This window comes from Brienomyrus brachyistius, unplaced genomic scaffold (genome assembly GCF_023856365.1).
Source record: "Brienomyrus brachyistius isolate T26 unplaced genomic scaffold, BBRACH_0.4 scaffold48, whole genome shotgun sequence".
Lineage (NCBI taxonomy): Eukaryota > Metazoa > Chordata > Actinopteri > Osteoglossiformes > Mormyridae > Brienomyrus > Brienomyrus brachyistius.
In genome coordinates, this window is record NW_026042323.1 from 934,510 (window position 1) to 947,192 (window position 12,683).

Here is a 12,683-nt window from a genome sequence, read left to right on the forward strand (position 1 = left end):
TCCAAGTCCAGGGAGCAATGAGTGTCAGTGATTTTAGCGTCTGTGCACCAGCTGTTATTTGTGTACACACACAGTCCACCTCCTCTGCTCTTACCGGAGTCGATCGCCCTGTTGGCGCGTGTATAGTGCGTCCGGGTAGCTGGATAGCCTCCTCCGGGATTGTCGAACCGAGCCACGTCCCCACAAACACCATAAAATACCTAAGAACGGGAAGCGCTTTACGGAGTGCTGAGCCGCTGCGTGTGCACGCGCCGCCATCTCAGGATATCCTAAGAAATGTGGTTCAGTCGTGTGTAGTCTGTGTGCAGACGAGGAAACAAAGGCACAGTAATAGGAGATAGTTGACTCATATACAGAAATGTGCTTTTGTAGGGGGATCCACACACAGTCACCAGACAGGACAGAGGGGCTCATCTGCTTCTCTCTGTACCAATAGTACCAATAGTACCAATGATTTGCCACTGGGTGCCGTCCATTTACAAAACCAAGCGGAAACTCCAGCAAGCGCCAGGATCGTCTCCCAACATTGATTCAGATGCAGGATGGGGCACCATGTCAAATCATCACACTTTCGGACCTCATCATCATGGATTTTAACGAAACTTGGCAGCTGATTTGGTCACATGAGTAACTCATGAAACTGAAATTGGGCGTGTCTGGGATCAATATTGGGGGAGATTTAAGCAGACAAAGTTTTAACTTATTTTTTTTGGGGGGGAGGGGGGCCTATGACTTTGACTGGCTATATTTACCTTGTCCAGCTCTATAGATTGACCAAATTATATGCCATCCCATATGAATAATTACTATGTAATAACTGATTAAAGTAGTAAAATTCAATAACAAAAAAAAAAATCTCTTTTTCAAAATTGATACATTTTTACTAAAGCTAGATCATAATGTCATGAACATCTCCAGAAAATCTGGCCTTTGGTTTTTAAGGTGTTGCTGAGATATCATGACGTAAACGTAGCGTCACATGGTTTCATATCACTAATGGGCCTTTTTAATGGCAGCCAAACTGACATGGAATAGTATAACAAGCACAGGTGTAAGTAACAGCATTAGTTAAGGATTCTGTCATGCCCGGCTCGTCCGCTCCTCGTGTGTGCCACGCCCCCTGATTACCCACGTGTACTACCCTGATCGTCTCCTGCTGTGTCCGCTTCCTTTGATTAGTCTTTGTGTATTTAAGTCCTGGTCTGACCTGTTCCCCTTGTCCGTCATTGTAGTTAGTTGTGGTTTGGTGATGGTAGTCTTGTTTCCTGTTCCAAGTCCCCGTTCCACAATAAACCCCAGCTTCGCCCCGATACCTGCCTGATTGCCTGCTCTGTACCAGCCAACCCACACGATCACCGCTTACCTCCGCCGTGGTCGTGACAGTTACAAATATGCTACAATGGAATTTAATGGAAGCTTCATTAATGTCATTGCAGACACCTGTACTTGCCACACCACTGAAAAGGCCCACATGGCTAGTAAATATGGCTAATAAATGCCCTGCATTCATCAGAGGTGTGCAAATCAGTCCAGTGTAAGTGCACACTTACGGATTCACTCGACTTTACAAGCACCAAAGGTTACGTTGCGGCTGCATATGATGATGATTGGTGGCTAGGATGTGTAGAAGAAGCTATGCCCAGCACTGGAAAGCTGAGACTGAGCTTTATACATCCTTATGGAACATCTCCATCCTATTCATTCCCATGCCATCCTGATAGACTTGTTACAGATCATCAGGATGTGCATTTAGTAGTTGAATCTGTGACAGCAACAGGGTGGACATTTTCACAATTTCAAGCAAAGACACAATAGCTGCATCAAAGGCTCTGATAGACTATAAATTGAGAGCATAGCAATTGTTTATTACATTCCCACGTTCCCTTTAAACAGTACTGCTTGTATGTAACTTATGCATTTGTGGAAGTAAAATTGTACATTGGTAGCCCGGGAGGGGAGGCATATTGGGTCTGTTATGTCTTAGGCAAGAAGAGATTGTTTTGAATACTGTGTAACCTCGCTTCGCGATAGCTGCCTGCAGTAAGTTCCGCAGACCCTGAAGAAAGCTCTTTTACTGTAGGCCTAATTCTCTTTTTTTCAGTTACTTTGGCAACATTGTCATTTTATTCATTTTTAATAGTCATTTAAAACTTAGCAATTTAAATTATATTTCCAGAGCTAGTTCTGGCAATAGTAGCCGTCATGAAAAAAGATAATCCCGTACCATGCATTGATCACTAACTGCTATTCTGCTACTGCTAACAGCATTGTCAGGAATTGTGGTTTTGATACACACTTCAGATGAGTAATGATATCTCAGCAATAACTCAAAAACCAAAGACCAAATTTTCTGGACATTATGACATAAGTAATTATGGAAAACCAATGAATTCGTTCCCAGACCCAAAAATTTACACCTAAATATGTTTTTTGTTTTTTTTTGCATTTGAGCACAAAATGAACAGGATAAAACAAGAAGAGCATATACTAAACACATCTAAGCACATTTATCAAAGCAGTAATTTGTAAAGTAAGAAAATAAATCTATCCAAACAAGTTAAAAACAAGCCAATGTCACCTTTTTGATAAACCCAGACACAGCACTACTACCTTGAGTCATACTAAGGGTTTGTATTTATTGTAGGAACAAAAGCAAAACATTTAAAGAAATGAGAAAGAAAAATTGAGTGTACAATATGAGAAAAAAGATGCACAAATAACACTTACAGTAGTAATAAAAAAAATTAGAAAAATACACTTACCTTGTCCAAGACTTAATCTGCATATTTGTCATGCCCGGCTGGTCCGATCCTCGTGTGTGCCACGCCCCCTGATTATCCTCGTGTGCTTCCCTGATCTTGCCCAGCTGTGTCCGATTATTTTCGCCCAGCCTTGTCTATTTCAGCCCATGTCTTGCCTTGGTTTTTGTCCATTGATTGATGTTAGTCGGTGTGAGTACTAGTGTTTTGTCCCGTGCTCCCCCCAGCCTTAATGTTAGTCGGTGTGAGTACTAGTGTTCTGTCCCGCTCTCCCCCCAGCCTTAATGTTAGTCGGTGTGAGTACTAGTGTTCTGTCCCGTGCTCCCCCCAGCCTTAATGTTAGTCGGTGTGAGTACTAGTGTTCTGTCCCGTGCTCCCCCCAGCCTTAATGTTAGTCGGTGTGAGTACTAGTGTTCTGTCCCGTTCTCCCCACAGCCTTAATGTTAGTCGGTGTGAGTACTAGTGTTCTGTCCCGTGCTCCCCACAGCCTTAATGTTAGTCGGTGTGAGTACTAGTGTTCTGTCCCGTGCTCCCCCCAGCCTTAATGTTAGTCGGTGTGAGTACTAGTGTTCTGTCCCGTGCTCCCCCCAGCCTTAATGTTAGTCGGTGTGAGTACTAGTGTTCTGTCCCGCTCTCCCCACAGCCTTAATGTTAGTCGGTGTGAGTACTAGTGTTCTGTCCCGCTCTCCCCCCAGCCTTAATGTTAGTCGGTGTGAGTACTAGTGTTCTGTCCCGTGCTCCCCCCAGCCTTAATAAATACCCGTTTTCCCCGACTTTCGTCTCCTTACCTGCTTCCTGCCCGCTTTGCTGCCCGTTCGCTTACCGCGCCTTAACCGCGGCCCCTGACAATATTCGAAGCTAGAGGATTTTTTTCCGGGGGGAGAAGAGGGGGTTATTCCTTCCATAATGACTGAAGGTTCATTGTTTATTTGTATTATTTCTCCGTATTCGTTAATTTGTTCGTAAATCGCAAACTTTTAGGTTGTAACATTTGTACAACTATTGCGTAACTTTTTGGTGAGCAATGGCTACCAAAATGATATAAAGTTCAGTGTATTACCTGATATTTTCAATAAAAAAGCACTATCACCAACAAACGATTCTATCACAGCGCATGCAAGGCTGAGACTGAAGCGTTACCCTTTGTTTCCGCTGAGAGGCGTGCTGTGTGACTCATTTCCCCATGCGTACAAGTTATTTTAGGTCGGCATTCACAGTTTGACTTCTGAGATTCAGACTGAGTTCTAGGTAATTTTTTTTAACTGGTTTGTTCGATTTTTAAGAAATTTGAGTTCTAATGAGTTCAAATACTGAGATAACACTGTATAGGTTTTTTTGTTACTGAATTTTTAATATGTTAATCGGTTATTACATAGGAGGTGGCATGGCGGTGCAGTGGTTAGCACTGTTGCCTCACACCTCTGGGACCCGGGTTCAAGTCTCCGCCTGGGTTACATGTGTGAGGAGTTTGCATGTTCTCCCCATGTCATTGTGGGGTTTCCTCCGGCGACTTCTGTTTCCCCCCACAGTCCATAAACATGCTGAGGCTAGTTGGAAATGCTAAATTGGGGGCAGCCGATGATTTTCTGCGCTGTCTTGATCTCTTTCTCCTCCAGTCTGCCTTAGTGCAGCGGGAAAGTCATACTGTGATACAGTATGTTAGAATGCTCTATGTTAGAATGCTCTCAATGGTGGAGCAGTAGAAGGTCACCAGCAGCTTCTCACTGATGTTGTTCTTCCTGAGCACTCTCAGGAAATGCAGATGCTGCTGGGCTTTCTTGATGGCAACTGTGATGTTTTCAGTCCAGGAGAGGTCAGAAGAGATTGTGGTGCCCAGGAAGGTAAAGGTCTGGACCCTCTCCACGCAGTCGCCCTTGATGTGGAGGGGAAGTGGATCCGGGAAGTGGGCCGTTCTGCAGTCAGAGGTGTACAGGGTGTAGAGTAGTGGGCTTAGCACACAGCCTTGTGGGGAGCCTGTACTCAGTGCCCGGGTGGAGGAGAGATGGGGTCCAAGTCTTACTATCTGGGGCCGACTTGTGAGGAAGTCCTTGATCCAGGAGCAGGTGAGTGGGGGGAGTCCCAGGTTGTGCAATTTGGGGATCAGGATGTCGGGGATGATGGTATTAAAGGTAGAGCTGAGGTCGATGAAGAGCATTCTGTAGCTCTCCCGATGGTCTAGGTGGCTCAGTACGATGTGAAGGGCGATCGCTATGGCATCCTCAGTTGACCTGTTCGTTCTGCAGGCAAACTGATAGGGGTCAAAAGATGCAGGGAGGTGGGTTTTGATGTGGTTTAGGACCAGCCCCTCTAAACACTGATGATGGGTGTTAGTGCGACTGGTCGGAAGTCATTTAGACTGTGTGTGACTGATTTTTTGGGTACCGGGATGATGGTGGCCGATTTCACACAGCCTGAGATGGTGGCATGTGTCAGAGATAGATTGAAGATGATGGTGAAGACCTGTGAGAGCTGGTCAGCACAGGCTCTGAGTACTTTCCTGGGAACACCATCAGGTCTAGGGGCTTTCCTGGGGTTCACCCTGCTGAGGAGCTGAGAAAGTACTTCTTCGGGCCATGTGATGTTGGTCTTAATCAATCTTAATGTTTGTATAAACATGATCTAATATGTTCTCCCCTCTGGTCGGGTACTTTACATGCTGACAGAGCTTAGGCAGAACGGACTTTAAGTTTGCCTGATTAAAGTCACCAGCTATGATGTGTACGCCATCAGGCTGAGCCTGTTGTAGCTTATTAATGGTGTCTGACAACAAAGAGAGAGCTAAGCTAACGTTAGCATTGGGTAGTAAGTCACAACTGTGATTAGCACGACTGTTAACTCTCTCGGTAAGTAAAAAGGACGGCATTTAATAGAGATGGACTCTAGGTCCGGTAAACAGTGTGTATGTATGGTTAAACTATCTTTAGACCAATGTTTATGTAAGTGAATGCACAGACCGCCTCCTCTGCTCTTACTGGAGTCTTTCTTTCTGTCCCAGCGGTGCATGGTGCGGCCCTCTAGTTGTACGGCTGCGTCCGGGGATCAGTGGGTGAAGCCAGGTTTCGATATTATTGAAACACAGCAGTCGCAAACGTAGCGATTCCCCTCCATAAGAACTTCCAGCTTGTCCATTTTGTGGATAATGGATCTCGCGTTGCTGACGTACATATTCGGGAGAGGTGGTTTGTGGGGGTCTTTCCGCAGTTTCGCTAGCAAGCCGGAGCGACATCCGCTTATGCTCACGCTCACGTCTCCGGCTGCTGGTGGCGATAACAATTCACAGAGCACCCGGAGGTCTCGCTATCTCGTTTGGAAAGTTGTAAGAGCAGCGAGGCTCCTCTGTGATTTTTTGTTGCGTGCTGAGGCCCATGGCCAGTACCTCCTGACGGCTGTATCGCTTTGGATACGCACAGATACGCGACAAACAAAGAAGTAGCACTAAACATGAAGAGCCACAAGCCACTGCGACTGTGCGCGCCACCATCTTCAGCATCATCATAAAGGTGCATTCGACAGGGAATTTTCATTAATGGTGCCCCACAGGTCCAGAAGGTAAGTGCTCTTCTGGCAATATGTGTGATCTGAGTGGTTCCAGAAGAACTGCAGTGAAGAACTGCTCCCACAAGCTGGAGCAGAAGTGTGACATCCTTCTGCTCAGCATGATATAGCAAATGCTAAGCTATGCAGAGAATTGTTCTGATGAAATGTGCTGGCCAAATGAGAAACAGAGGCTGGTGTGGCGAAATCATGCAACATAATCTCTTTCCAGACAAGTACAGAATTATTAACACTTAGTGTTTCTTATGCATAGCAACATTAGCTTTAGCTTACACAACCTTTAAGACATTGAGGCCAAGCATGAGAGACAGAATGAAGGTGTTTGCAGCAAGAATGACCTTGGCTCTAAGGCAGTTGCAAAGCCATTGTTGTGCAAATCATTGTAGCTGTTACAGAATGTGGTGCTCAGCAAAGCTTCTACTTGTAAAATATAACAGACTCCGACTCTCAATCAATCATGCTCAATCCGAAGTAAGGTATCAAACACGTATCACCCCAAGATGTCTGGATTCCCTCTGGCCCAACCATTGTCTTAATTCAGGTCAAATCATTATGATATGACTTGGATATTCGGGGAACCAGGATATTGTGCATCAACTAACCACTGTTACCAAGAAATCAGAACAAATGAGAAACACCTATATAGAGCATTTGTGAAAGTAAATCTTTTATTTGACAGTTGCGCATTATTTAAGATGATCATGATTACAGAAGGTTAACAATATTTGTGATTTCTTGTTTGACCTTCAGGTCAGCAGTCACGTCTGCTGCAGCCATGGATGGACCTGAATCTCCTCCAATGTCAGCCTATCCGCCACCTTACGCCTCAGGCACTGGCGAATCAGACTGCAGCAGTCTGTTGGAGAATAGATTGGCAGAGTCAGAGAGTTAGTCAGAAAAAGAACACTCCCTGTCAGGAGACTCTAGTCGTGGGACAAAAAGTAAGCTGCTAACCAGGAGAGACCCATGAGGGGAATATCAGGCAGCCTGAGATGATTGCCCTCTTGTTGCGGAAGGGCAAGTAACCGCACACTAGCTCGTAAAGTGTGACACCTACAGACCAGACCGTGGTGGGGCCAGCTAGATACTCCCCACTCAGGAACAACTCTGGGGGAGCAAAGTCCTCTGTTCCTGAAACAACAAGGCAAATGACTTACTGCAATGAGTTAGGTTAGGACTGAAGAATACACATCCAACTCCACTGCAGGGAGTTATCGCAGGTCCAGGTTACCTGCTACTTGCTGTTAAAAACAGGGGTTAGTTTGACAGGTTTTTAATTAGCCTCCCTTACTGACCTGAATATTCCACATAGGGGGTGTCTTTCCATTTGTCTCCACAGCCAAAATCAATTAGTTTAACCTCCAAAGTGTCCGTCCTGATTAACAGATTCTCTGTTTTGAGGTCGCGATGGAAGACGCCTGAGTCCTGGCAGTGACGCAAAGCCTGAAGCACCTGCATCAGCACGTGCCTTGCAACATCTTCTGAGAGGTAGCCCCCTTTGCTATAGCAGAATTCGTACAGATCCTGGCATGGATCCGGCCTTTCCAGGATCATAATGTAATCTTCTGGGCCACTGAACCAGTCCAGGAGCTTCAGCACGTTGGCACAAGATGACTCATGGCTGACGAGCATCATTAGCGCCACTTCCAATGGGATGGGCTCGTCAAGTCCAGGCTATGAATGGGAGGGCAGAAATATATTATTACATATATTAAGGCAGAAATTCTTGCAAATAAACCAAGCTCCATGAATGAAAACACTTACCAGTTCTAGCTCCTTGTCATCCTTTCGGGCATATTTGATAGCCACCTAGAGGGAAAAAAAATCACAAATTTAGTGTAGTATATATTGAGAAAACATAGGCTTTTACAGCTGCATCTAACAGGTATAATAAAAGGGATCTCTGGAGAGATATAACTATGCATGTCATGACTTCACCATTTGGAGACTTACTGGGAAGCCATCGGACTTGCGAGTGCCGGCATACACGGCTCCAAAACCACCCTCTCCCAGTAGCTCCCCCTGGTGGTACAGGTCCTCCAAATGTTCTACAACATTAAGCAGGTACACTTCAGAAAGAGTCCACACAGCATTTTCTATACCATACCACAGTTGCTGAAAATTCACTACTAACTTTAAATACCATGCATTAATATTTCTTTACTGCATGCCTACCCTGAACTTGGTCTGTTCATTCAGTATTATCTTTAGTGTGCCGATTACATGCTACAGTCAGAATAGGCTCAGATTCAGAATCAAAGCAGCCACAATATTGAATCAATTTGGGTACATGTTTGTTTTCAAAACATTCAGTGGCAATTTTTATCAATTAATGAATTAATTATTGCTTTAATTTATTTGTTTAATCTATAGGTCCAGTACATTGTTTACATCTGTTCTTGCAGCAAGCCTTATTAAAAAGATTTACATTGCTTTCTTAATAATAAATAAGTTATGTGTAATTTTCATGAACTATCAAAGCCAGTCGTCCAACCTTTGCGGGACCCTTTAAACCGCAAATCGCCTTCCGTACTCTCTCTCCTTTTCTTGGGAGGAGATTCACAGTCAGAGTCGGAACGTGATCGTTTGACACCCATCGTTTCTCAAAGCAGGACGCAAATGAAAGTTTTATAGCTGCGCAGGATAGGTGAGCGTCATTCGAATATTGTAGATTCTAGAACCACTGACGTCATCATGCACGGACTTTCCTGGGCTGCAGCCCAGAGCCCCCCCCCTTGCAAAATCTAAAAAAATATATTTGATGATATTATTTTGCAGTAATATAATTAATTGTTAATTTGCATATTCTCCCCCGTCTACGTGTTTTTTTCATGGTTAGAGTTGTTTTTTAATTTTTTTTTAACAATATACAAACATAATGCAAGATGCATAACACATACAAACTACACTTTAAAGAACGAGCAGTACACATCCTTTCTCATTTGCAAAGCATTCTTCAAGGCATTATATAAATTGATAGTTTTTACAGCTTTTCGGTAGGTCATTGCCAGGTGACGTCACTCGCTAAAGGCGCAGTGTATTGTGGGTCGAATCGCCATTTTGGATGTATATAACTCAAGTGGCAGCATTTGCTTGTAGCATTATTCTTTTTAAGATGGGACACTTATTCTGTGTGAAAGGCTGTCATACTAAGTGACATGGCAGAAATGGCAGAAAGGTGTAGCACCGCATGACATTTTTTCGGTTTCCCACTTGGAAAAGGGGATACGGACAGCAGGTAGAGGAGGTAACGAAGAGGCGTCGGGTGGCCTGTGTCGCAGCGGTGAGAGGAAAGGAGATCACTGTCAACACGATATCTCCCTTAATGCGTGTTTGCTCTCGGCATTTTCATAAAGGCAAGCTAGATGTTTTTTTGTATTTGTATTATTACTGAATATGCATTTTTTGTCTTCTGAAGTATTTTCACATTAATTAAACTACGCTAGCAAGCTAGCCTAACTACAGAGGGTGCAGAAATTGGTTAATCTGTTCGTGTTAAATTAGCGTTACAGAGTGAATGCTTTTTAAAGACAAAAGTAAACAGCAAAATTGTAACCTTTCAACGTGTCCCCAATGCCCAGGAAGGGGCACATTGGAGCACATCCTTAGCAGCTGCCCAGCAGCCCTTGGAGGGGGACGCTACCGCTGGCGCCATGACCAGGTGCTGAAGACAGTAGCTGAGACCATAGCTACTGCAGTGGCTAACAATATACACACCCGAAGCCGGAGGGTAGTACCCTTTGTGAAAGCTGGAGAGAAGTCACGACCACAGTCAATTCCAACATCCAGCCTACTTTCATCGGCATCAGACTGGGAACTGCGAGTTGACTTGGGCAAGCAGCTCAAGTTTCCAGAGTATGTTACATCAACCTCATTGAGACCAGATGTAGTGCTGACTTCTGTCTCTTCTAAGCAAGTCCTCTTATTAGAATTAACAGTCCCTTGGGAGGACCGCATGGAAGAAGCCAACGAACGGAAGCGGCTTAAATACCAAGAGCTCATAGAGGAATGTCGGAGAAGAGGCTGGAAAGCCCGCTGCGAGCCAATAGAGGTGGGATGTCGAGGCTTTGCAGCTCGCTCCCTATGTAAAGTCTACTCCTTACTTGGCATCACTGGAGCTGCAAAAAGAAAAGCCATCAAGTCCACCACAGAGGCTGCAGAGAGAGCCTCCAGGTGGATTTGGATGAAGAGGTCTGAAACGTGGGCCAATGCTGCTGGGACACAAGTTGGGGCCTGATCAGCCCTGGCTGGGTCGCCTGAAGGAGGGTGTCTGATGTTGCGAGACCCGAAACACCCAAAGATCTCAGGAAACATCACTGATGATGTGTCCCAGGGCATCTACGGATGTATCTATTCACCAGAGTGAATGCTTTTTAAAGACAAAAGTAAACAGCAAAATTGTAATGACACGTTTGTCAGTGCATGTATGTGTATATTCGCGTGCGTGGATTATAAGACACAGTTCAGGATAAGGCTGTCACTGCTGTCCACTGACAAACCAATGCCCAACTATAGTTTAAGTTTAGAAACATTTGCAAGTACGGTTTCTAACGTTTCACATGATGTCTGGAAGGAGCTGTATAAACTCATTGTATATCGAGCCTGTATTCTACTTGCCAGTTAACCTTATTGGTCATATTTAAAATAAAATATATGTCCAATGATATTTTTGTGGTGTTCTTGACTCTCTTCCTTTCGTAAACACCTAAATTACTAGTGTGTTTTCGTAATGAAAATTGATTATTACTGATTACATAAAACATTACATTTTTGTGTAGAAAAAAAACACTGAATATCAAGTTTAACCAAATGTGTTTACATCCACGATACACTAAAAATGGCGAATGGGGGCGTGTCAGACAGTGCAGACACGTGACTGACCAAGACCCAAAGGGATGGATGGATAATTGTTACTCTGTTCTCTAATAAGCCGTGGTTCTTTCGTTCTAAAGCTAAAAGTATCTCCGACTAGTACACCAAAAATCACGAAGTGACCAGGAATCTGCCATTGCGGTTCTGTTCAGCTACAACTAAGGCCACTTAAAAAAAAAAATGGTTCAGACCTACTTACTACGCCTCCTCAGTTCTTCGTTTGTTGCGTTTCAAATATATTAAATGTAAGAAAATACAAGAATGTAAATTCCTTGATCCATGTGTATCTCATAAATGCCTTCCCAACTATGGATTTGGATACTTTATGCTGATGTTTCATTCGTGAATATAAAAACGATACTATTTGAAACCAATATTCTGTTTGTCATTCCCATTCTAAATGAACAACCAAGATTTTAAAATATATATCTAGAAAGAAAGTGTATTAAAACATGTTAAAACACGAGGAATTTACAAAATACAGGAACCTGAATGGTTGAACAAGGAAATGCAACTCTACAAACAAGTACTTAAGAACATGTACCACATCACTTCCCCAGACTTAAATCTTTGCACCAGCCCATCTCAGGTAAAGACAAATTTAGGTTCATGAAACCATTCCAAGACTAGGATTACACAATGTGGATCAATCGTCGATGTGGAATGCACGGGAAATTCAAATTTTGTCATTCTTGGGCATTTTCCATGCGATTTTTACGAAATAATAATAAAAAAAAAACCGGGTTGGAGGCATTTCGGCGGGTCGGGCGGGGACGAGAACCAATTTTTTTTTTTTTAAGTGGCCTAAACTGTTAAACCCATCACATACTAAAAGCAGTATAATGTTTCTGGCTCAGTCATAAACAGTTTATCTGGTTTGGGAGAAAAATTTACAAAAATGACTGAGGAGGAGAAAAGTGAACAAGAGCAGATCACCGAAAGCCAGTCGTATTCTGCTGAATGGAAATACACTGGAAACCACTTGTAATGTTTGTCTGGGTGAAATTGATCATTATATGCGGCTGGTCTGTAATATTGTCTTTTTCCTTCTTTATGTCTCAGGCAGATTACCATCTTATTCCATTTGTATATTTATTACATGAATATAAGGACAGAGTCACTATTTACTCACTATTTGTGAGTGAGAGTGAATGGTGTGTGAGCGTGCCCTGCGATGGGCTGGCCCCCTATCCTGGGTTGTTCCCTGCCTCGTGCCCATTGCTTCCGTGATAGGCTCCGGAACCCCCCGCGACCCAGTAGGATAAGCGGTTTGGAAAATGGATGGATGGATGGTCATATGCTTTATCTCTAAAATTTTAATGGTTTTATTGTACCAACATGTGTTTTAGTAAATCGAAGGCACAACAGCTGTTTTCAATAATTTTGCTTTCATTAACTTTAATTTTACATTCAGTGTACATAAAATGTACATTGTTTTACTGTCATAAACCAGATGACCACCATAATTGTACTGTGTTGTTGGATATATATGAAATG

General features: G+C 43.6%; 2 protein-coding genes across 2 annotated transcripts in view; both read right to left on the reverse strand.

The window, feature by feature from the left end:
- The window catches only part of LOC125723415 (G-protein coupled receptor family C group 5 member B-like), a 337,495-nt gene that overhangs the window by 315,454 nt on the left and 9,358 nt on the right, over window positions 1–12,683 (reverse strand). The gene's annotated exons all lie outside the window — the stretch shown is intronic.
- Window positions 7,073–8,034, reverse strand: LOC125723422 (serine/threonine-protein kinase pim-1-like). Its single transcript, XM_049000039.1, has 3 exons — window positions 7,610–8,034; window positions 7,269–7,445; window positions 7,073–7,170 (listed from the first exon to the last, which is right to left on the reverse strand). Exons 1-3 carry the CDS (start codon window positions 7,947–7,949, stop codon window positions 7,073–7,075), a joined length of 615 nt encoding a protein of 204 aa, XP_048855996.1. The 5' UTR covers window positions 7,950–8,034.